Source organism: Macaca fascicularis, chromosome 12, assembly GCF_037993035.2.
Source record: "Macaca fascicularis isolate 582-1 chromosome 12, T2T-MFA8v1.1".
In the NCBI taxonomy this organism is placed as follows: Eukaryota; Metazoa; Chordata; class Mammalia; order Primates; family Cercopithecidae; genus Macaca; species Macaca fascicularis.
In genome coordinates, this window is record NC_088386.1 from 57,444,492 (window position 1) to 57,470,384 (window position 25,893).

Sequence of the window (25,893 nt, forward strand, 5' to 3'; positions counted from 1 at the left end):
GACCTATCACCAATCAGGGTCATATGAAAAGGTGGCATTTGAACAAAGAAGGGGCAGAGTTGCTTCATGTGAAGGGACATGATGAGCAGAGGGAAGAGCAAGGACAAGGCCCCCAGGGAGCACCATGCCCATTGTGTTCCTAAACAGTCAGGAGGCTACTGCATTGGTGGTGGAAAGGAATGAGCAGGGGTGCAGTGGCAGGAGGTGAAATCAGAGTGAGGTGGGGACAGAGCCTTTAGGCCATTATAAGGACTTGGCATTGACTCTGAGTGACTGGGAGCCACTTCAAGGTCTGAGCAAAGGAGGGAAGTAATTAGGATTTTATGATGTTAGGGGCAAGAGTTTAAGCAATGGACATGTGGAACCCATTCTCTGTAATTTGAAATGAATTAAGAATACCACAGGCCAAATCAGTATCCATACAACTAGCATATTTTCTTTAGATTTTTTTATTTTTCACAGATTGTTTTCAATAATTAAGAGAAATATTCAATACTTCTTCATTTTTAATTATCAAAAATACTGTACAATAAACAAATTGGGGCATATACATACAATGGAACATTATCCAGGTTTAAAAAGGAGGAAATTCTGACATATGCTACAACACGGATGAACCTTGAGGATATTATACTAAATGAAATAAGCCAGTCACAAAAAGACACATACTGTATGATTCTGCTTATATGAGGCACTTAGAGAAGTCAGAAACCTAGAGACAGAAAGTGGAATGGTGGTTGCCAGGGACTGGAAGGAAGAGGAAATGGAGAGTTATGGTTTAGTGGGTACGGAGTTCCAGTTTTATAGGATAAAAAGAGTTCTGGAGATGGACGGTGGTGATGGTTGCACAACATTATGAATGTATTTAATAACCCTGAAATGTACTTTTAAAAATAGTTAAGGTAGTACATTTTATGTTGTGTGTATTTTGCCACAATTTAAAAATTGGGAAAAATGCTCTTCATAGATACATGATTTTCTTATATTTAGTTTCTGTCATTGAAAAACTGCAGTTACTATGTAATGCTTATTATTTCATTTGGGGAAACTCCTGTCTAGAGATGATCCATCTGTGATCAATATATCTGATGAAATGTCAAAGACTGCCTTGTGGAGGAACCTTCTGATCACTGCCGATAACTCAAAAGATAAGGAGTCAAGCTTTCCTTCTAAAAGGTTTGGATTTTAAAATAATAAGAATTTATACTAATTCCAGTTGTTTTTTGACATAAACCATAAGCAAAAGAATAATATTGGTTTCCATCAAATTTAGATCTAAAATATTCCAGAAAATTCTTTCTGAAAGTGGATATAAATTGTAATTATTTCAAATGTTGGTATGTTTTTCAACATCTCCTTTTCAAATTAATAACTTACTCCAAAGCTATTACTGTGGTGGGGGAACTGTGCTAGAAATGAGTCACAGTGCATGACATTTTTGGACATTCATCTTGGCCTACTATTTTTCAGTATGATTTTATTTTATTCCCTCATCACTCACTTCCCCCAGGACCCCTTTAGATGTCTGGCCACATTTTGCACTCCCTTATTTTCCCTTTTTTAGACTGATATGCATTGTGTGTTTTTTTATATTTATATTTTATAAATATGCATAAATGTTTATATTTAGTGTAGCCCTAGTCCTGATTCCAACCCCCTGAAAAGTCTTCCCTAAACTTCTTATCCCAAAACTTTCAACTCCTAAAAGTTCTATCCATTCTTACTTCTCTGTGTGTAAACGTACAAACAACTCCTGCAGTTGTGGATGGTAGTTTTAAGTGCATGCTGGGGGAAGAGTGTGTCCCTAAATATCAACAGTCATCATAGGATTTCCAGCTGAGTTTTCCAGGATTTATAAATAAGAGTTCAAATCACCCAGTCTACTTAGATGCTGATCTGAAGAAAAAGGAATTCGTATGTTTTGCTAATATCTCTTTTTGTTAGAGAGTGATTGAGGGATTTGGGGCAGTGTTTACTATAATTATTAAGTTCCTTTATTTTCGTAACCTTAAATTAACTTTTTCTACTTAATTTTTATATTACATTTTTGTCATAAGCTCCCCTTCCTAATCACTCTAGAAGCTGATTCCCCAAAGGTAAGACCCTCTCCCTCAAACCTATTCCTTGGTTGCATTTCCTTATGTTAAATGGTGTCTTCTAGAAACCTGGTCAGTCTATGTCCTCTGTGTGAGTTTTGGGGAGGCAAAAGGCATGGAGAGTGTTGGGCTCAGGTCCAGTAGCAGACTAAGTTTGATGGTATTTCTGTAACGACTCAGCTCTTTAAGTTAGTCTGAAACTTGAATAAACTTTATTCCTTCCTTGATTTATACAGATGCATCATGTATAATCAAAAAGTTTCACAGAACTATAGTTAGTAATGGCATCAAATTTATGGATAGGGAAAATTAAATTTGTCCCTTTAAGAGATTGAAAAGCTCACTGGGTGCAGTGGCTCATGCCTGTAATCCCAGCATTTTGGGATGTCAAGGTGGGCGGATCACTTGAGGTCAGGAGTTCAAGACAAGCTTGGCCAACATGGTGAAATCTCCTCTGTACTAAAAATACAAAAAAAAAAAAAAAATAGCTAGGCATGGTGGCGGATGCCTGTAATCCCAGCTATTTGGGAGGCTGAGGCAGGAGGATCACCTGAGCCCAGGAGGCAGAGGTTTCAGTGAGCTGAGACTGTGCCACTGACTCCAGTCTGGGCAATAGAGACTCTGTCAAAAAAAAAAAAAGAGAGAGAGAGAAATTACAAAGCTGAGAGCCTCCATTATGTACCACCATGCCTCCAAACTGGCAAGCTGTATCTTACTTCATGAGACATCACTGGAAACAGGGGCAAGAGAAAGAGGCTACATTAGACTTGGAGAATATATCTCTTATTGCTGGTTTTTGTCACCCCAAAATGGCATGCTGCTTCAGTGTCATCTCTATACCAAACAGTATGAACAAGACAAGACAAACAGCAGGTGTATAGACTCTTCATCCCAGAAGCTGGGAATTAGTTCTCTCTCTCTCTGTCTCTCTCTCTCAACCACCTTTAATATTTACTACAAATGAAGATAATATATTAATAAATAACTCAATGGGCTCCCTCTCAAAGGCTTTTGGTTGGTGTTTTCTGTCTTAATAGGACTTTAAAACTTTCATGTATTTCTTTGCTTGGCTCAGGACAAAGTAACATTTTATTCTAAAACATGCTATAACTTCCTTTCTCAAAGATCCTTGCTACAGTTCTGATAAATATTTCTCATAGTAATTCTCTGTTTTGCTAGTACTTTTGAAGAAAATCAGAATTATGATAAGGGCAGTTTCTCAAGCCCATTGCAATGTGTACTTGTCACGTGAAAAATATGACATTTTTCTGATTTAAAAAAAAAAGGTTAAATCCAGGCTTATGAGCTCAAAATAAAATGCCCTTGATGGTCAATATGTGGAAAATTTGAAACAATCAAACCTGTAAAATTTTTTCTTCCTGTATTAAATGGATTCAAAGTCCAAACTTTTCCTCTATTTTTCTTTGGTTCTAGCAAAAGTCTTGTGACATGATATTTTAACTACTCCTTAAAGTCAATTGATACTCTTCACCAGAAAAATCTTTTTGTTTTAAAAATATGTATCTAGATGACTTTATACAATGGGTTGACTCTAGTGAACAATATAATGTGCTTTAAAGGAGGTCTAATTTTCAATAGACTATCCTTTATCTTTAGATGGAACTACTTGTTTCTTATTATTTAAATGTATTTTCACTAATGTGAGATTCAAACTATTGTAGAATGAAAGTTTATCCAGCTTTCCTTACGTTTTGATGTGATCGCATTTGTGGTTTTCCATGTGAGAAACATCCTTGGTAGGTAGTTAATCTCTTTTATCCTCATTACAGTAGAAACTCTGGCAGAAAGTGTATGACTTACAGAATTCTAAAACCACTGATACTAATAAGGCTCCCAAAGCCACTTCCTTTTCATGGTATCTGTTAAAGGCTTTAAAACATCATGACCAGGAGCTGTGAAAATTTAGTAGAGTAAATTTTAGTAGAGTAACTGGTAGAGCATCCATTGGCAAAAAGAGGCCCAAAGAGCAGGTTACTAGGGTCTGTATCTCCTGAGTCCTGAGCTGGCATCCATGCAACCTTTGACACCCCCCGTTCTGAGTTATTTTCCATCCTGTGCTATAATATGTGTCAGAGAAGCCTAGAAACCTGTTTTCATGGAATTTTGAATCCAAGTTATATTTTCTCAATTATATCATTCACTTTTTGTTGTCAAAAATATTTTATCTAGTTTAACTGACAGTAGAATCTGAGAACTAACTGCAAATTCTGTCTTATCTGGAGGATGTCTAATTTTGATCGTGATGTCATACATATGTGTGACAAGAGCCTCTGCAGCGTATTCAATGGGCTGGTGAAAATAGGGCTCATTAATGACCACATTGCATCAGAACAGGTTAACAACTGATCCATTTGATAAAACCCATACCCAAGATCAGTGTGTCTGGAGAAGGTCCTTGGCAATGTGAGGAAAAGCAGCACTTAGCTTTGCCTTGGTGACAGAGGCTAGTCTCTGGGACTATCTGCTCTACCCCCCAACACCCACTCCTGCACTCCCCCACCACCTTTTTCTATCCCAGATTCTCTTTCTTTGCAATGATTGCCTAGGCTTGGGCTCTCTCATGACTTCTTGGAAATATTATTCATAAAAACGACTTTAGGCTGGGTGTGGTGGCTCACACCTATAATCTCAGCACTTTGGGAGGCCGAGGCTAGCGGATCACTTGAGCTCAGGAGTTGAAGACCAGCCTGACCAACATGGTGAAACCCCATCTCTACTAAAAATACAAAAATTAGTTGGGTATGGTGGTGCACACCTGTAATCCCACCTACTCAGGAGGCGAAGGCAGGAGAATCACTTGAATCTGTGAGGCGGAGGTTGCAGTGAGCCAAGATTGTGCCACTGCAGTCCAACCTGGGCAACAGAGCAAAACTCTGTCTCAAAAACAAACAAATGAAACAAAAACAAACAAAAAAACACTATTTTAGTGACGTTAAAAAGTAATAGTTTCATAGTTTACTTAGCACCACGTCACTTTTTGCCCTCTCTTAAAATATTACTTCCTTATATTTTAAATTTTAACTCCTCAAAGGCAGGGACACTCTTATCTATCTTGTATTCCTAGGTCATTGTGGAGTTCCTGGCATATAATAGATATGCAATGTATGTTTATTACGATGACAGATAACAGATGCATAATACATGCCTGTTACAATGAAAGCTTAAAATTGATTGACCTCCACAAAAGTGAACGTAACAAGTAATTCAGAACAATAGATCCTAGAGGTCTTGAGCTGGTTATAAAATTTCTGCTTCATAGTTTGTGAAATCTAATCTGATACCAAAACTATGGTTATGATGAAGAGGGAAAAAAAAAAACCCCAGTCTTTTAATAGGTTATCGTTTTGTAACCAAACCACCGAAGCAAGGAATCAGGAGGAAGCACATCTGTGGATCAAATTGATATTATGAATATTTTTATTTACGGCTTGGTGACTAATAGTGCCACTTGGAACACATTCATTTATCAAAAGGTTGTGGAACACCTCCTACGTTTCAAAGTATTGTGCACACAATAATTGCACATGTATAGAGACCAGTATGTTTCTGTCCTATAATCTCCTACAGATAGGATCTGTTATTCTATCTTTCAAAAAAAAAATAAGAGTTCATTGGAATTGGGAATACCAGCTCAGAATTCTGGAATTCACACTACAAGAGAACCTAGAAGCCATCTAGTCCAAAACCAGTTTTACAGATGAAGAAACCAAGTCTCAGAGAGATTAAAAAACTAGTCCAAGGTCATGCAGCTCATTCTGAGCTTCTGAAAACTGAACCTAGATCTTCCAACACCCAGCCCAGTGCTGCCCTTTTTCATTGACTTTGTTTGGCAGAAGAGACTGGAAGGCAGGTAGAGCTTAAGGAAAAGTTAATTTGGAAAGCAGGAGAGCAGACACTTGTCATATAAAAGGAACTTAAAGTAGAAGAAAGTGAGTCATACAGATAGAGGAGTTAAAAATACGAGTTAAGGCTCTCAACACATCATGTGCACACTGTCATCTTTTCTCATGGAAGGAGAAAAGAAAAGGGAGAAAAGTTGCTTTGCTCTGACCTGTAAGTAGTATGTGCTGAGAAGTGTGGCAGGCACAAACCCGGGCGCCATAGACACGCGCTCACACCAGCTCTCAGAGCTGGCAGCGTGCCACAGATGGCAGAAGCTCCGGCACTTCTTACCTGATGGTGCCGGGTGGTGGTGACAACTGAGAAGGGCTGTTTCTAGCTTGAATTGGAGGAAAAACAATTTAAAAAACATACTCTTAGAATGTGTCTAAGTTATTGACCACTTAGAAAGCTGCACAGGAGTCCCAATAGAAAAATGGAGTTTTATTACTTTATTACTTGGAGAAGAGTTATAAAACCAAGGGTGCGGCCCATCATCAAGTGTTTCATAAATTTATATTAAGGGCCGAAGTTAATAGTAAAAATGTATGGATTTGTCCAGCCCAGGGCCTTAGTAGCTGGCTATGGGCTGCCCTTTGTGTCAGCAGTGGGGAGGATCACATAGAAGCCTCAGATGAGGAGGGTTTTGCTGTGCGCTGCAAGTATCAGGGAGAAAGCATTTCTGCCCTCTCTGGAACATGGTGTGAACTTCATCCCTGTAATGACATTATTTGAATTTTCCATGAAAACTGTCAGCATGAGAGTAAGAAAACTATACAATGGAAAAACCAAATGGACAAATAGACAAATAGACAAAAATGGTAGAGTCACATGACCAGTTTGCTCATTGGTAAAGTTAATGAGAGGGTGAGATTAAACAGAAGCCATTTGGGAATGAGTTTATCTGAGAATGAATGAGTTTTATGAGAAGCATCATTCCTCTGATGTACAGGGTAAAGGTTTGTCTGTAAAAAGATAGCACAGGTGTCTGGAGAGCAGCGTGCATGGTACCCTGTCCTCCAGGCCAGTGGAGCTGTCTGTCTAACCTGGTCAAGGTACAGTCTTCATCAAAGGTCAAGATCCAGTCCATGCACAAGAGAGGAGCCATTTGCAGCAGAGCCCAGAAATGCCTCCTGCGACATCTTGTTTGTGTCATTTACTAGAGTTGGCGCTGTCTTAAGTTGGGGGCATGGCTGACATTTCCAACAATCATCAGTGAGTCACTTGCCCAAATGAGGACCATGGTATTAATCTTGCATGTTTCTGGAACTGTTTAAAAAATGTCTGATTTTTGTTGTTTATTGTCTGTTTTTGAATATCCCCTTCTCTGCAGTTCTTGGTTTCTATCTCACTGAGTGCAGAGGATTTTAATTGTTGCTGTCTATCTGTGCTTCGCAGCATGAGAGAGCAATGCCTAAGGGCTCTTGTGGTGCTTTGGGGTTGACGGGTTTTAAGTCTGAGCAAGCAGATCTCATTGTAGCCATGCTGGATTGCAGTAATAAATGTCTCCTTTTTTTCCTTCTGTAGCATTGAAAGCCGAAAAGAGAAGAAAGCTGACTCAGGGAAAGGTGTTGACAGGGAGACTTGTCTATGACTCGATCTTCAATTTATTTTTTACATATATATGAGAAGAGTGTCACAATTATTAATAAAACTGCTTTGATCATGTAGTGTAAATTCTGTCCCTCAACCCAAATCCACCTTCACACTGTAAGTAGTGCAATACTTGTTTCATTTCTGTGTTTAAACTTCTGAGCAGTGAGACACCCCTGCGAGCAGATACAATAGCCAAGGCAAGAATCTGTGTGTTCCTTGCTGTACCTTAGACATTTGTAAACTGGATTCTGATTGTCAGTTTTATGAGAGCAATAGCTTCCTTAAAGAGATAAGTCATATTTACCTAGTTTGTATTTTCCTACTTTAGTGACCTGAAGATGCCTGATAATTTCATTCAGAAGAATTTTTGAAAGGTTGTCTTACTTCTTTTTAGTTTTTATAGCTTAGTGTTAGTGACTTATTTCAAAAGACCCAAATCAAAAAGTTAGTTTGAAAGCATTTTTTAATAATTGTATTTATGCATTTCCTTGATTTAATATGATACATTTAATACTTAACAATTTGTATGTAACTAAAACTTAAAGTCACTTGAAAAACTATATAGAAACCTATTTACAACTTGTTAAGGAGAATCAGACATAATGCAGAGTTAAGTAGTATTTGCTTAAAATTCAAGTTGTGACTAATGATCAAATACTAGGCTTGTACGAAATGCTTTAGAAAAACTTTGTAATGGTTTTGTGGGATTTTTCAATATAAACCTTTATCAGAAATATGCTAAGTTTGTCTCCCACTGACAACAGATGTTTTCCAAATAAACATACACTTGTGGAATGCCACATGGTGAATCATTGTATGTGAAATTCCACTCCTGTACAGTTACTCTGCGGCTAATGGTCATGCACTGCTTAATGCTGATCCTGAATCATGTTCTCATGTTAGACCAACAGGTGTCCGATTGTCATTTTTTTCTGCAGTTTTTTTTCCACTTTTAAATTAAATGCATGTTGTGGAAAAACAGTCTTTTAAAAGAAAATTTCAGATTCTATTTGAGAAGGTTCTGTAGATATTTCAGTCCATATAAAATAATACATCTTTACTAAACTTATATAAGGGGAGAGAAAGTTAAGTTTTGGACATTACTAAAAATACAGTATTTCATTTCACTTTCAATGAATGTGAAGTTAATAAAACTAAATCTCATAATGCTCTTGCTTCCTAAGAATGATCAGTAATCATCAACTTTATAATACTCCAATATTCCGTTACAATAATTCAGAGCCCTGTGGCTTTTACAGACTGTTAATTATGTACTCTGCTTGGAAGTGCACATGAAAAGTGAGGAAAAGTTCCTTTTGTGATTAAACTAATGAGAGGAAATAAAATCAACAAAGCCTCCATTAAGTTCTACATTTTGATACCTTTTAAAAATTCCCCTCGCAATTCTTTAAGGAGCCCCCCTTTTTATGGAACATGAGCCTAAAATTTATAGAAAGAAGAATTTTAAGTTAATGAAGTTCATATTTATAAGTGCTGAAAAAATACAGAAACTTTCTGTTCCAAATGTGTTGCCTTTGTGTATTTTATAATACAGATACATTGTAAACATTTTCATTGTTTTATGATTTAGCCAGTGATTCCCCAAAGCAGTCTCTTAGTGTTTTAATATATTAATAACTGTTCTGTTGAAAATGATCATAGTGAATTTAAATCTTCACATGATCACCTATTTGAATAAGCAATCATATCCAATGAAATTCTGTATTTCTGAGTATTTTTATAGTCAATTTGTTCTTGTGTGAATTTTAAAGCTATCCCTATGTTAATCCTAATATTTTGAAATCATATAAAATATAAGAAAAATGTAGTATTACATATTTACTTCTAATTTCAGATTCCTGGTCAAAATTACTGAATATCTTGAATGTAATTTAGCGAAAAGTTTAAGTAATGTGTAAATGTGACTAGGATATTGTGTTTTTCACAATTAAGAAATGTTATGTGGAAATAAATATTTATCCTAACGAATTTCCTTGCACATTTTAAATTGTGATACAAAGTGTCTTGTCTTTTTTCTTTGTTTTAATTAGTAAATCAGTGTAAAACATTTTGATTGTTTGAATATAATATTTAAATTTAGACACCCCCAAAGCTAAGAACTCTTGGTGATATAAACAATTTAAGAGTGTGTTTCAAGAGTAAACAATTTGAACTTTATGAACAGAAGATTATGAGAACTATATAAGGATATATTTACTCATTTTTCCAGAAATGGGTGCAGATGACATTGTTTCTTATGTTAGGAAAAACCTCCAAGGTCGTTAGTAGTATTCCTCATTATTAGAACTCTATTTAGACTTCTGTTTTTAACTTCCATGGGGAAAGCATTTCCTAAAATTTGTCTCCTCCCTGTTTCTTACAAAAGTCAGATGGGACCATTATTCTTTTGGAGCCATCTGGCAGTGTGTTGTGGAGATAATTGCATTCAGAATTCTATCTAACCTACTGCTTGGTATTTTTCTCTTGACTACTGAGTTTACTTTGTAATTGCTCCTGTTTCACAGCCTACAATATTGGGAAGTTTTTTCCTGTATAATGTAATATAGAAACATATAATCTGAATGTCTCCTTGATATAGTTTAAACCCAGAGTTTGATAGAAACTCTCCACTAATGATCCAAAAGCAACTTGTATTTCAACATGATTGCTAGATCTTTTAGGATTTTTGACTTAAAATTGTGACTTATTCTGTTTTCTATGGCACTGACCTACCTCTGTTTTGGCTTAACTTTAGCCTATTTGCTCCTGGGCACTTGTCTATTTTACTATCATTGCAAGATTGCATTCTAATTTTTCTAATATATTAGTATCTATCTCATATATTCACATAATGAAATGAAATGAAATGAGATTACAGGCATTTGAAAGTTTTATGAGAGTCATTTGGATAATATGATGGTTCTCTAAATGTCTACATTGAGAGGCTAATTATAGTTAGTCCCCTTGAAGAGGCCTAATAATCAAAGATTACTGGTAATACTTTTACTTTAGAGATCTCCTTTAATGTTCTCTGTGGAAAGCTGTGGCTAACTGATACAACTGTCACACCAGTTCAGTTCCTGTTGGTGTACTGGATACTATCCTTTCTGCTGGTACTTTGAAATAGGACTATGATCCTTGCTTCTAAGGACAGGGTGGATACATAGCTATAAATAATGTGACATGTGCTGAGTTGGTCATATGAGTAAAGCCATTTTTTGAATAGGGCAGACTTTGAGGAAAACATTATAGAAGAGTTAGCACATGAATTAGAATGGAAATGGGGAAGGAAATATACTCCAGATATTGAAGGAACCCCTGCCCACTAGGCCTCTGGTCTAACGAAGTATGACCAGAATGATTCCATCTTGAAGTGAAGAGCTAGAATGCTCTTAAGGCACCTATAAGGTTAATGTTTATGGTCTGAAAACAGCCACTTTCCAAGCTGGCTACAACCTATTATTACAGAATACTTATGACCATACAGAGCATCTCCCACCATGCCTGCAGAATGTCCCAATGTCCTAAGAATTCAGCCCTCTTTACTTAGAGGTAACATTAATGAGCAAGCTTAGGTTAAAAGATTAAGTGTCATGTAATATCAGTCGCACCGAAGGCCCCTGCCTTCAGTGAGCATGTAGGCATATTCCAAGTTTCATTGTAGCTCTTTGTAACTCCTTATAAAAGTGGAGGCACTGACAAAGGACAGGGCATTCCTCCCTTTACTTCCTGAGGATACCCCACACTGTAACGAAGCAGTTTCTGAAAAACTTGCTTCTTCCACTATGCCATGGCTTTCCTTGAATTCTTTCCTTTGCAAGATCCAAGGACCCATTTTTGGGGTCTGGATCAGGACCCCTTTTCCAGCAACACCGGAACTGCAAAGATTCTCAAACCTATGTCAGTATTGAAATAAAGATGAAATTTAAAAGTAAAGCTATATGGCATAACTAGAGCCTGGCATATTTTATGTATGGCATATTTGGAACCCAGCAAACAGCCCAATATGGTGGAGTGTTAGAAGGGTAGTGAAGACTTGTAGGAAAAGATAGAAACACAAGTCAGAGACATTACAAATGATGTTAAGTTCTATCCTAGAATTGTTGGAATTTTACCCATTAAGAGTTTTGAGTAATGAATTTTGAAATGATTAATAGAGCAGCACAGTAGAGAATATAGTGGGGAAACAGTGGAATCGTCTCCTTAGGAATTTCCCTTCCAGGATGACTCTCAGATGACAAAACTAAGTTTTCATGAGTGATGTATAAATTTGTATTAGGGTAGAAATGAAACAGGCTCAAGTATACTCCTTAGGCACCTAACAAGTAACTCCAGACACAATAGCTTTATTGTAATTACTTTTATGTAGTGCACTCCCTTATATATGGAGACTATATATATATATTACACATATTTGTGTATATTGTTGTAGTTGAAAAAAAACAAAGTGTTCTGAAAAGCACAGCGTCCACAGCAAGCCTGAGACTGTTAAACCTAAGCATGGTACACAGTTCAGACAATGACTGCTTCATAATAATCCAGAAACCACCTTCTCTATGCTCACCCTTGAATCCTACCCTACATTCTCACCCTGGACTCAGCTTTCTGTCTGGATCCTCTTGCCTTCTGGTGTGTGTAGAGTTACATATTTTTTTCATGTGACTTCTTTTTTCCATTTATTTATAAGCCCCTTGAAGGTAGAGATGGTGTTTGGTGTTTTGTCCCTTTTGTAACTCTCCAGAGCCCAGATCTGTGCTCTGCTGTTTACCCAGCCAGCAAAGGCTCTTGATGTAATAAGTGAAATATACCAGGAGATTCTGCTGCTCAGTTTATTAAGAGTGATTACAAATCCAAAAGGAATTGTCACTGACATGTCAATATTGGAACACAGCAAATGCTTAATGAGTACCTTCAAGTGCCCAGCACCCGAGGACACAGAAGACCAAGGCGAGAATCTGTGTAATCTATGGAGCCATCAAGAAGCAGCAGCTAAATGGTTATTACTAGAAGGAGGGAAAAGGTGAAAGGAAGGTGTCAGGCATTGTATCTATGTAAATCTTCATAGCAATGCTACAGTTCTGTAAGGTAGGTCTTTTTGTACTTTTTACAAATGAAGACACTGGAGTTCAAAGAGGCTAAGTATTGTTCTTTAAATGTTTCCCACTAGTGAGTAGTGGTACTGAGACTCTAACCCAGGTCCATCTGACCTCAGCTGCAGTGCACTGTGTCTCCAGCAGGAGGTGAGATGTGACCGCTTTCCTCCTTATCAGGTTATTCATTCTGGCTCATGGAACCAGAATCAGGTTATGATGATTAATATTTCTGCTTAATGTGTTACATTTTCTTTGCCACCAATCTTTCTGTTATTAACATTGGAAACCAAACTTACCCAATGCAACACCTTTTTTGCTCGTGAGTCACAAATATCAGGACTTTGGATAGAAGAAGCTTAAACAATAAATAAGGGTTTTGATTGTTGGATGGTCACACTTCACTCCATAATCACACATGCTTTTTAAATAATTGAAAGAGTTGGTTCAGATCAAAGGCTATATAGAATAAGAATTTATCGAGTTTGTTGAGGCTTAAAGCCTGCAAGCAACCAAAAAAAAATGTTATTCTCTCAAGTAAGGAAGTTATCTATTAATTCAAATTCTTGGGTGTAAATGTTAATATTGTAACAGAAAGAAGACCGTGCAGAAAGATGATACATTTCTACAGAGCATAACATTGGTTCATTCATACCATGCTGTGAGCTTTCCTCATGAGATAGTGATGTTATACTTTATTTATTTATTTATTTATTTATTTATTTATTTATTTATTTTGAGATGGAGTCTCTCTCTATCTCCCAGGCTGGAGTACAATGGTGTGATCTCGGCTAACTGCAACTTCTGCCTCCTGGGTTCAAGTGATTCTCCTGTCTCAGACTCCCGAGTAGCTGGGATTACAGGAGCACACTGCCATGCCCAACTGCTTTTTTGTATTTCAGTAGAGACAGGGTTTCACCATATTGCCCAAGTTGGTCTCGAACTCCTGATATCAGGCAATCCACCCACCTCGGCCTCCCAAAGTGCTGTGAGTACAGGCGTGAGCCACCACTGCACCCAGCTGTGATGTTATACTTTATAACCCCCATTTGTCTGTCATTCTCAATCATCTGTATCCCTCAGACATCCTGAATACACACTCTAGGTCACTCAGGATGTACACTAGAGGGTTCCTGGACACCACTGAAATAACTGCCACAGAGTGCACCAACAAAATCCTCTTACCTTATGGAAAAAAAGCCATGCTTGCGTTTTGGTATGTTTTTTATTTAGAGTTTATTGAATCGTAAATATTGTGCAAATCTAGTAGTCTTACAAATCAGTATTCTCACATCAACTTTGAGCAAAAGTAACAAATGCCAAGAAGTGGAACCGGTAGCCTCAGTGACTACCTGCGAATAAGAAAAGAAACAAATTCTTTTTTTTTTTTTTTTTTTTTTTTTTGAGGCGGAGTCTCGCTCTGTCGCCCAGGCTGGAGTGCAGTGGCGCGATCTCGGCTCACTGCAAGCTCCGCCTCCCGGGTTCCCGCCATTCTCCTGCCTCAGCCTCCCGAGTAGCTGGGACTACAGGCGCCGCCACCACGCCCGGCTAATTTTTTTGTATTTTTAGTGGAGACGGGGTTTCATTGTGTTAGCCAGGATGGTCTCGATCTCCTGACCTCGTGATCCGCCCGTCTCGGCCTCCCAAAGTGCTGGGATTACAGGCTTGAGCCACCGCGCCCGGCCTGTTTTTTAAGTTTCTTTCAAGATTTTTAGAAAATCACTAGGAATTATTTTAACATGTTTTGTTGGAAATTTTGCTAAATATGATTACATACCTTCATACTTTCTTAAATATCAGGCACAGAATATAATTCAATGCATCCTTGATAACTCAGAGCCACTACCATATAAGTTAATGAACGTATTGGGCTTTGTGTCATTCTGCTGAACCCGGGAGGCGGAGCTTGCAGTGAGCCGAGATCGTGCCACTGCACTCCAGCCTGGGCGACAGAGCGAGACTCCGCCTCAAAAAAAAAAAAAAAAAAAAAAAAGAAAAGAAAAAAGAAAAGAAACAAAGTATGCAGAATGACACAAAGCCCAATACGTTCATTAACTTATATGGTAGTGGCTCTGAGTTATCAAGGATGCATTGAATTATATTCTGTGCCTGATATTTAAGAAAGTATGAAGGTATGTAATCATATTTAGCAAAATTTCCAACAAAACATGTTAAAATAATTCCTAGTGATTTTCTAAAAATCTTGATAGAAACTTAAAAAACAAACCCTGTACCCATAGAAGAGATGTAAGCCATTTCTCCCTTCTTTTCGGGTGTGTGCCTCTGCGCCCTGGTGTACTCTCACAGGTTGTTTATGAAAGGAGTCTTAGCCATTCCTGTGTCTGCAGAGGCTGCAGCTATGAATATCAAGACAAGTCTGCACATCTTAGTGATATGACTGGTTCCTGTATGTTTTAAACTTATTCTCAGATTATCTCTAATTTATTTGTCCATTTTCTTCTTTTTCCATAAGCTAATTTAAAACTCTCATTGGAAAAGAAAACTTGTCCTATGAGGGTCAAATGAAAACTACTTTGACTTTACTCACATCATTACCTTTTGCAGCCTTCAATGCCTGAAAAATATGTGCTGGGATTACCTCGCTCCAGAGAAAATACTCATGCTTAGAAACTAAAGGAATATTAATCTATATTATTTTGATATTGTACAAATGTTAAATAGTATCTGACTTAGATATTATGATTATAATATCTGGCTTGTATAATATCTGATGTTGTACAATATCTGACAATGTACAATGTCTGGCTTCAATTAAGATAAAAGAAGAACATCTATTTAATTTGCTAATATGCTTTGCTAGGCCAAATTCAGCATTTAAAGTTTATGCTTTCAGTCGGATATGGTGGCTCACGCCTGTAATCCCAGCACTTTGAAAGGCCAAGGCGGGCGGATCACCTGAGGTCAAAAGTCAACATAGCAGCCTAGTCAACATTAATGCTGTCCAGGATGTGAACATATATTACTACTGCTTCTTGATATACAATTCTGCAAATATTGGTCCAGCTACTCACAATGATTGAACTGTATTAAGGAGCGGAATTTTGACAAGAGCCCTACAGACTGGAAGGTCAGTTTGTGGTTCCAGTGGAGGAGTGGGAGTTGAGATTTAATTAAGGTGAAGCTACTCAATGGCACACTCTGAAGCTGTAGTTGAAGATGGATTTCACAATCCACTGTCCATGCCTATGCATGACTCATCAGTCTTATGTTGAATTGATAGATTTCTTTTTTCCATTTCTTCCATTTTTAGGTTTTTATGCTGTAGCTCACCCTGTCTGGGAAAACTTTGTCTAGCAAATGGTCTGAAGCTAAGTTTCAACTCACAAAGTCAAATTTTTTAAAATGAGGCTGTTTTGCAAATAATTGGAAAAAAAATGACGTTTTCTGTTATCTAGACATTGCTTTGCTAGGCCAAATTCAGCATTTAAAGTTTATGCTTTCAGTCGGATATGGTGGCTCACGCCTGTAATCCCAGCACTTTGAAAGGCCAAGGCGGGCGGATCACCTGAGGTAAAAAGTCAACATAGCAGCCTAGTCAACATGGTAAAAACCCGTCTCTACTAAAAATACAAAAATTAGCATGCACCTGTAATCCCAGCTACTTGGGAGGCTGAGACAGAAGAATCATTTGAACCCAGGAGGTGGAGGTTGCAGTGAGCTGAGATCATGCCACTACACTTCAGCCTGAGCAATAGAGCAAGACTCCGTCTCAAAAAAAAAAAAAATTATGCTTTTATTTTTATACTAATGTCAACCACAAATAATTAGTCAACCACTTAAGTAATTGACTTGACTACTTCTCCTGAGCCATAAGAACTGCCAGAATGATATTTCTGATCGTATTTGTTCTTATATGAGCCTCATCATAGTTCCCTGCAATAAAATTATAAATTGTGTATGATATAAATAACTAAAATATTTGATTTCTCAAAAGCTATATGTATTTATGATAAGAGAATTGCATATTATTAGGCAAAAACCTATGAACTATTTAGCTTAACACATTTTTATATATCTAATTTTTTACCAAAGCTGGACTATTTCCATGTTTACAAGAGATTACTAACAAAATAAACAAGAGTCTTTCTAGATAAATGTGTCCATATGCCAGTGGGGTTTAGGTCTGATTCAAGACACAAGTCATTACTTCTGAAAAAATGAAGGCACATTTATTAAATGACCAGGAGAAATTCCATAGTATGTAGAATGGGAATAATAATACATAACATTCTATTTTATGTTCCATTTTTTAAAATGAGTCCAAGGAAGTTAAAGTATTCTTTTAATGAAGACACTCAAAGAAATGAAATAAGAAAAATTGAGGCAAGGACTCCTTCAAGTTAAGATTTGCAATACAAATATTTTCATCTTTTAACAGGGCAAGCTGATGTGTTCACATCTCAGTTTCAAGCTGCCTCTTTCACTAGGAACATCAGTATGTTTTTTTTTAAAGCACATTTACAATGCTTTCCCATCACCCTTGCTGTGTTTTTGTAGCACCTATAGCCATAACTGGCACCTGGGGGCCTGCATTGCTGGCAGTTTCCCTTACATTTCTTTGGAGTCTTTTCAACTGCTGTGGTTTTACTTAGAAGTCAGTGCTTTGCATATTTGATTTCCTGAGACTGTTTGAATAGTCTTTCTCAGAAAACTGTGCCAGTCTGGCTGTGAACAGATCTTCTCCGAGGGGAGCTGACAGTAGCCTGCTCGTGTTGGTATGCTTGGACTTGGGTTCCCAGCCATGCCCTGCTATCTTCTCTCCCTAATCCCTCTTATCCTGTCCCTGCCCTAGTGACATCACTGCCCACATCTTGCCATCCTTTTAAAGAAGAGAACAACATTTGAACCAGTCCAGTTAGAAAAAGATTAAAATCCTGCTCAGGGAATCTATGCAAAGCTTCCATAAAAACAATTCCTATTTGTTGTTTCAGCAGCTGATGCGGAAATGATTTTAAACAATAAAACTCGACCGGATAATTCAAACTTCTGTAAGGTAATAATCTGTTGTGAAGACAGAAGTCCCTACTTAAGATGATAGGTATGAAATTTGGGAACAAAGGTAACCTTAAGTTTCTTGATTTGAGTGTATATTTTTAAGATCATCATCTTGACAGTGCAGTTTTGAGATAATGAAAACAAAAATGACTTTTAATAAGCTTTAAATGGCATGGTGTTTTGAGGTGCTAAGGTAAAGAGAAACATTGTTTTATGAAGTGGCTCATGTGGGTGTATATGTGTTGGTGTGCTGTGCTGCTAGCGATTCCATGGTCTTCATCAGTATACCACTAAAGAGAGAAAGAAAAAAAGTTAGAATTAGGAAGTTAGTTGTCTTCTTTAAAAAAAAAAAAAAACGTAAATTCAAATGAGTTCTCACGAGCATACATGGTATAAAACAGAGTGTTAGTGTTTTAATTCCTGAAGCAGTTTATGAACTGAAACAGGGTCAAGGAGGGTGTCTAATTTTCCCCCAGAGCTTTTCCAGGGCATGTTGTTCTGTCCTGCAAAGTCTCTGATCCTCTTTTGCAGGTGCTGAGAGAACTCACTGTGAATTTGGCTTTATTGAATAGTGCTTTAAAGATATGTAAATTTTAATTAAAACACCCAATCCATTTCCAAATTTGACTCAAAGGTCACTTAGAAATACACCATGCATAGGAAGGAATGCTTATCCCATTAAGCCCACTTGTTTTAATTAGAGTGTTATCAAGTGTTAAATTTCTGTATACTCTAGTAAGATAAACTGTATTAAAATAAATGATTTTTAAAAGCAATGTTGCCTAATATATAGCACCAAGAAACTAGAAAAAAATCTATTTCAATATTACATATGTGTGTTTAATAGAAGTGAAGTCAAAAGTCAGATGTATTATTTGCAAACACTTAGATTTTAAACTGGTATTTTAAAAATCTGTATATTTGACATTTATGTAAAAGGAATTTATGATCTGGGGCAAAAATTTATCAATTCATACCTTATTAAATAATTGGGAAGTCATTACTGGGCAAACATAAATTACGGAGACATAAGTTAACTTAAAAAAAAAAAAAGCTTAATTTAAGTAGCATGTATTTTTCCTTTTAATAGTAGAAAAATAAACTTCAAACTGTTATAAAGCACTGACCCAAAAGATAGCCAGTTTTTCTCAGTATCAAGTAACTGTCCCACTCCTATGCATTGGGCACCATTTGAACTGAGCACATAGCAGATCACGTGCATTAGAGGACACATAAATACATATACATACATACATACATACATAAAAATACGTATTTTTTCCTTCATCTGAAAATCTCTAATGCAGAAAATGAATTTGACATAATAACCAGAAATATCCTCTGCATAAACAACAGCTCTAGCCATTTCTGACTTTATAAAACAATCCTAATTGTTTAATAAACTGTGGTTATTTAACAAAAGATCACCTTGCAATTGCAAAAACTGAAGCATGCTGATTATTAAGATCCCACTGTTGTTCAAATGGCTAGTAATACGTACCAGACAGAAATGGATTTTCATATTTGAGCTGAGCTATTATCATGCTGGTTTCACTTTAGAATTTCTCTGCCACACATTTACTGAATAAGTGATTACTTCTGAATCAAAATAGGGAGAGACTGAACAATCACATGAACAGGAGAGCAGTGTGTTGATACTCCCAGGATACGCAATATTGTGCTTCTTAACCACAAACTCACTAATATTATTGAACATCACTCTGTGCATGGCTCAAGGATACCACTCTTCTGACTTCACGTTGAAAAAAAAAATTGCTTTAATGTTTTTATTCTGTCCTGTCTCTGGCACTGCTAAGAGAATTGGCCCAGAAAGAGGAAACTATACCCCACCAGCAACTTCCCTCCCCTTGCACAAAGTTTTTCTATACCATTGCCTGGAAATCCACTCCAGCATCGACCAGGGCTTTGGAGATCTGAGCTGACTGCTGAAAGTGAACGTTATCTGCAGGGAGAGAAAGGAAACATAAAGTAGCTAATAGCCGCTCCAGTTTTCTGGTACCAAGGGGTGGGAAAGGCACAAGAAGAAAGGGACCGTTTGAAGTTCTAGGACTCAGCATCCCATTTAGCCCAAGACAAGTGACTTGTGGAAAGCAACACTGTTTTATTGAAGTAAATGTAACAGTCTTGCCCCTCATGCTTTTGTTTTGTCAGTAGTGAAATTGCAAACCTGTCTGTGATACTAAAAAGTCTAATTAACTGAAACTCACCATCTGCTGTTCCATGAATAAGGAGGTACTCAACTTGTTTAAAATTTTCAGCTCTGCTCATGACTGTTGAATTCTGGAATTGGGAAAAAGAATGTCATTATTCAAAAAAGGATCTGCCATAAACTGATTTTTCACTTCAGTTTACAAAATAAAATGTTTTCAGCTGGGGCCCCCTTTGATACAAAATATAGCAAACCGATATTCAAGCAAATGCTGTCTCCATGCATGGCAGAATGCACAGCATGCCCTGTGCCTAGGAGACAGGACTGGAAGGGAGGATGCCACATCTTCCCTGAACATGCAGGAAGAGGGCACCTGCCACCCAGCCTGCATGCAAAACCCCTTGAGTCCCAGATCCCAGATTGGCTGTGTCCTATGCATTAGCACAGGGCAGAGTCTCATATTAGCAATGTATGTTCCATGGGCTTCTGCTGTAGTTCAGCCAAAAAGTGTATTGCCATGGCAACCATGTGTCACATGGTGCCATACATGCTACATTTCAAAGAGCCTGTACATAGCATTTGCAACTAAACATACTCTGCAATATGTCATGTGAACTTTGGTCCACATTGCTAAGCTCTGAATGAAAAGCAAATATTACCTCTTTGGGAACAGATGTTAAAAACCTAGGCAAATGTAACATATGGGAGGGGAAGAGGGTAAAAAAGATCAAAAATGGCCTTAGAAAATCAGTGGGTTGTTGTTGTCTGCCTCATTCTGTGTATTAGAGGAGATACTATTAGATCAAGTCATACCCAAATTAGTCAAGGAAATAGGATTAAAAAAAATTTGGGAACTCAGCTTTTTGAGACTGCTATGTGGCCTGAGCCAGGGCTCCTATAATGAGGGTCAGGAGTTTTGAATGAAAAAGCCATTGAAAGCATTTAGAGCTGGTCATCCAATTTTGAGGATATTTACCAAAGTTGGGATGAAGGTAAAAATGCCACAAAATACTGTAGTGCCTTTGGGAGGGGGTGAGCTAGAGTCCACTTTGATGGTCCTGTTATGGATTGGGCAGGAAAGGGGCAGCAGCATCTCCATGGGTTTAAAAGCAGCCAGCTGGTCCTGCAGCACCTTGGTGAATCAAATTCAACTTTATGAAAGCCAAGGTTTATATTTCACAGATATCTCTGTAGCTCATATCAGCTTATATTTTTGATGGGAACCTTGGTGGCCTGGCAGGAAGGGAATGGGGCTAAAGTAACCGTGTTTGTATTCAAGTTCCAGTTTCAATATCAGTGAGCTATGCAACTGGAGATACGCTGCTCTTTGAGCTTTGATTTCAATAAAATTGGAATTGAGTAGTCCCCCCTTATTGGCAGTTTTGCTTTCTATGGTTTCAGTTACCTGCAGTATAGTACAATAAGATATTTTGAGAAATAGAGACTATACTCAATTAACTTTTATTACAGTTTATCATTATAATTGTTCTATTTTATTATTAACTATTGTTAATTTCTTATAATGCCTAATTTATAAACTTTATCATAGGTATGTATATATGTAGAGGAAAAAAACTATAATGTATAGAGGGCTCGGTACTATCTACAGTTTTGGCATCCACTGGGGGTCTTGGAATGTATTCACCTTAAATAAGGGTGGGCTCCTGTAACTCCTCTTACTCTGTCACAATTATAGGAACCAAGAGGCATGGCAAAAGCATTTTTGGGGGTTAAATTTCTGATGCTGATGTGAGAATTCTTTAACAGTGTTTCTGGAAAAAAGACATTTTATCTCTGACTTTCAGGACAGAGCCACCCAAAATGTTTCAGTTGACTGAATGTCCCAAGGTCATCCTGGCCTGGTAGGCTTAAAACAAATGCGCTTCCTCTTCTGTGCAGGCTAGTTCCTACTTGTTCTGACCATATTCCATTTCTCACCCAAACTGAGAATTTTACTCATGAACTCTCAGAATAAAAACCTGAGTGAGACTCCTTTTATTTTTGAGAAACTTTTTTGTCTGGTAAGATGTCTCAGATAAATACATCTAAATATAAATCCATCGGTCCATCCATCCCAACATCACCATTCATCCCTCCATTCATTTTTCATCTAGTCAATCAATATTTACTTATTATGTACTCCACTAAATGATAAGATCCATAAGAAAAAAGATTTGTCTATATTGTGCATTACTCTTAACTAAGAGAATGCTAAATATTTATCAATTAAATGAGTAAATGAAATAAATTATCAAGCACTTGCAGTGTCCACTATATTTGGTCCTAGTTTTGCAGAATCAAGTGTTATCAGCTGTGGTAGGCAGAATAAAATATGCTCATTCTGAAATGTATTGAGATATGTTTTGCCCACTTTCAATCCATACACCATGCCATTCATGATAATAGCTAACATTCAATTGAGCATTTACTCTGTGCCTGTCACTGTGTTAAGCATCACATATAAATAAGGGTTTATAAAAGCACTGTTATATCTAATCCTTGCAATATTCACTTAAAATAGGTCTAGACCAATTCTGCTTTCTAGATGGAGGCACTGAGACTCAGAAGGTGAGTAACCTGCACCAGGTCACAACTACAGCAAGTGTCAGAGCTGGACAAAGTCTGACAGCAAGTCCTTTTTACTTCCTACATTGCGCTGCGTCTCTACTAAAATTCCAAGCTGTTTATGATGTGACCTTCTGGCAAAGAAACAGTGTGAAATAAAATGTTAATTAACAGTCCTGGAATCTGAAGTGCACAATAATAGTGGGTATCCTTTGAGATCCTCCTAAGACCCCATGCCTTCTCAGATTGCGCTAATCAGAAGAGAGATTGCTCTGCACAGCCCTGGGTGATTTGGGAGGCATTTTCTGTGACTACGCAAGTGACGTATAGCCTAATGGGGCAATAGAACTCTGAGCAATTCTCTGTCCTTCAGAGAGGAACAGGTCAAAATAAATCTCCCTAAAAGACAGTTTTGTGCAGCATTCAAAGCTGGAGACAAGAAAGGCTGAGGCTTGAGTACTGACTGTGAACATTAATCGCCTGAATTGCAGGTCCAGGTGCTCTCGTGTGAGTCCTCTTTGGTGATCCTTTCCGTTAGCCATGCTCTCAGCCTGCACTGACTTCCTGCCTCCTTGTTTCTCTCCAAATTAAATTTAGCTCTTTGCTCGCAGAAGACAGTCAACTTTAACACTCAGACCTGACCCAAATATACAACTGTGCCACCTCACCTCACCTCCAAAAGCCTCATCGGCCTGCCTTGCTTGGCAGCTTGAAAAGCAAAAGCTGCTCCTACAACCTCCCCGAGCCATGAAACTGAGAAATGTCATTGAAACATAGAGTAATAGTTAGGAGACATATAAATACGCAGGACAGTTAGCAAGGAATGTGATAACTACTGGAGTTTGGACCAAAACAGTTTCTGGCTGCCTTTTTTTTTCTTAAATGGAGTGAATACAGGCTGAAAGAAGACAATTTTTATAAACAAGTAAAACCCTGAGCCTAAGATAAATGTTGTGATGTACACACTGTAGCTGTGATGAACTAGACATGGTGAGAAATGCAACATACTGAGAAAAAGACGAAAACTGTGATAAAAGTGTCATGATGCAAATTGTTTTACATTAACAATATTACACTACAAAGAAAGAAAGACAAATACTTTAATGCAGCAAGAGAAAAATAAAACAAAAGCTTCCCCTGCAACTGCAAGATAAGTGTGCCATTTCAAATGCGCACTTCCCCTGCTCACTGGGAGAAGCCTCCAGAGGGACCTCTCTGTGAGAGGGAGAGAGGCAGCCGAGAGACATACACCCACTTTAAGGCTCTGAGGCTACACAGAACATTTTTCCCCCAGAAAAAGGCAGCTGTGTCACCTTGCCTCTGGAACCATTGATCATTCCCTACTCAACTGTGCACCCTGGCTTCTCAATTAACACCCTTTACAGTCCACTGTATGGCACACTTGAAGCTGTAAAGGTAACACACAAAGCCAGAAAAGGAAATACCGGCATGAATTTAAGGTATGATTAATGATTAGAAAAAAATTAATTGTGCTATTTTAACCTACCAAAAGAGGATAATCCCTCTTTGCCTATCCATGGAAACAGAAATAAAAAAGGAAATGGATGACTAAGTTAGAAGCCGAATAGTCTATCACCAACTACTAAAAAGGAAACTCAGAGTGATAAATGGGCAAGGATGCAATGGTGGTGCAGTTGGCACTCTCCTGAGGCTAGAAACTTCCGGAGAGCCCCGCTGCCAGCAACAGCCTGGCAAGGAGAAGTGGGAAGGATCGGTCCAGTGGCAGTGCCGACTCCACAGCATCTCTGAGGAGCTTTTCCTTCAGTCCCCAAGAAGAACCATCTGTAGCTGCTCGTTGGATCATGCTGGTTCTTCAGTTACCTTCCAACAAATAAATCTTTGTATTTTTGAATTAAAAGAGAGAGCTGATAAGAGGAGGAGAGTACTATGAGAAACAGAAGGTATAACAATTTTTAAACTACCCCTAGTGCCATCTAGGAACCATAAGGACATTTTGCTTCCTGGAGATAATAGTGGTGGCAGCTGCCATGTTTTGAAAGCTTCCTTCATGGCAGGCACAGGCATCTCATTTAATGATTTCAATAACCCTGTGAGGTAGGTCTGATTATCCCATTATCCAGATGAGGAAACTGAGATTCAGCGAGGTTAAGTAGCCTCCTCAAGCTCATACTGCTGGTAAGTGGTTGACACAGAAATTGAGGACATGTTGGCCTAATCCCAAAAGCCCATGTCCCTTACTGTCATATTCTATTGGCACTTGACATCACAACCAAACAACTCCTCCCATTTATAAGATCTTATAGAAAGAGCACACAGTCATTGGGTCTAACGGACAGCAACCCAGCACTTCAGTAAGATATGACCTTGGGTTTAGCGGCTTGCTCTGTGCATTCTCCTACTTGTAACCAAAGCTCCATAATTAATATTAAATGATGCCATTTGGGGAAGCACCATTAATGCCACAACAGGGGCCACAGAAAATGTTTAAGAAAAGAATGAACTCAACTCACTAAATCAGATGTTTTACTTGTTTACATCTATCAAACAACTGTACTCATGGGATGCCAAGGAGAGCTCCCATCAACCCCAGACAGGGGGCTCTACCTCAGGCCTCACCAAGCAACACTGGCTTCTTTAAAGATCACACAGCAGTCAACATTTTATCAGCACTCAACAAACAAGTTAAGGTTTGGCTTAAATCTGAAGGTCTCTCTCCCTTTGGCATATTCTGGGATAATAGAACAAATGTCAAATCAGTACAAGATGGCATATTTACAAAATTGCACCCTGTTTTGCATAACCTAACGATGCAGCAGTTCTTAAGGATTGAACATTTCAAATCTGCTAGCAGAAGACTGCCAAATCTATGACTGTTTCATACACTTGCCAAAAGCCTATCAAATTTTGAGCAAAATGCAAAATAAATCTCCTCTACAAGTTAAATCAGTCCCTTCTGTGTGTTCCAGGCTGCCCTCTTCTCTTGGCAACAAGGCTCAGGACTTGGGTCCTATTTCCCTTGCCCTTGATCTGATACTTCTGTGTGTATTCATAAATCCATCCCCTCCCCAGGCTTATGTCCTGCCTTCTTGGCCAGCATTTGGCTTGCTCTTCTCAGAGCCCTTCTTCTGTTATCCCTCAGTTCATTGGACCTGCTTCACACATCACCAGAAAACCACTCTTCCTGCTATTCATTTGTCTACTGTGCTGATCTGCCTCCCCCCAATGTGTAACCTATTGAGAACATCATGCTCATCCTCCCCATCTTCTGAAATCTTTCTCTAATGATTCAGATTAGTGCCCTCTCTCCCTTTTCTAACCCTCAATATCAATATGTTGCATAACATCTTTGTGCCTCAGTTTCTGTGTCAGTAAAATAGAAACACAGTACTTACCTCGGAGGATCGGGAGGAAAATTAAACCTGATAACCCATGTAAAGAGCTTACAATGATGACTTGCCATAGAAGCACTTAATAAATG

The 25,893-nt window shown here is 38.0% G+C and overlaps 2 protein-coding genes across 41 annotated transcripts in view; one reads left to right on the top strand and one right to left on the bottom strand.

Moving 5' to 3' along the window:
* The window catches only part of SLC4A10 (solute carrier family 4 member 10), a 391,994-nt gene extending 382,416 nt beyond the window's left edge, over nucleotides 1–9,578 (top strand). For 9 of the 20 annotated variants that reach the window (XM_005573309.5, XM_065525568.2, XM_065525563.2 and 6 more), the window contains 2 exons: nucleotides 1,060–1,176; nucleotides 7,524–9,578. In XM_005573309.5, the coding sequence (XP_005573366.1) occupies nucleotides 1,060–1,176; nucleotides 7,524–7,590 (184 nt within the window). In that variant the 3' untranslated portion in view covers nucleotides 7,591–9,578. Of the gene's footprint in view, nucleotides 1–1,059; nucleotides 1,177–2,057; nucleotides 2,097–7,523 lie in introns of all 20 variants that reach the window. The other 11 variants (XM_065525564.2, XM_065525570.2, XM_065525571.2 and 8 more) reach the window with 2 other exon arrangements.
* Nucleotides 9,579–16,850: 7,272 nt separating this feature from the next.
* The window catches only part of DPP4 (dipeptidyl peptidase 4), an 83,054-nt gene continuing 74,011 nt past the window's right edge, over nucleotides 16,851–25,893 (bottom strand). For all 21 annotated transcript variants that reach the window (XR_012421165.1, XR_012421163.1, XR_012421164.1 and 18 more), the window contains 3 exons: nucleotides 19,927–19,999; nucleotides 19,588–19,661; nucleotides 16,851–17,988 (listed from right to left, as the gene is read on the bottom strand). Coding sequence is in view for 18 of the 21 variants with exons in the window: in XM_074009306.1 (XP_073865407.1) it covers nucleotides 17,887–17,988; nucleotides 19,588–19,661; nucleotides 19,927–19,999 (249 nt within the window). In the remaining 3 variants the exon portion in view is untranslated. The remainder of the gene's footprint in view (nucleotides 17,989–19,587; nucleotides 19,662–19,926; nucleotides 20,000–25,893) is intronic.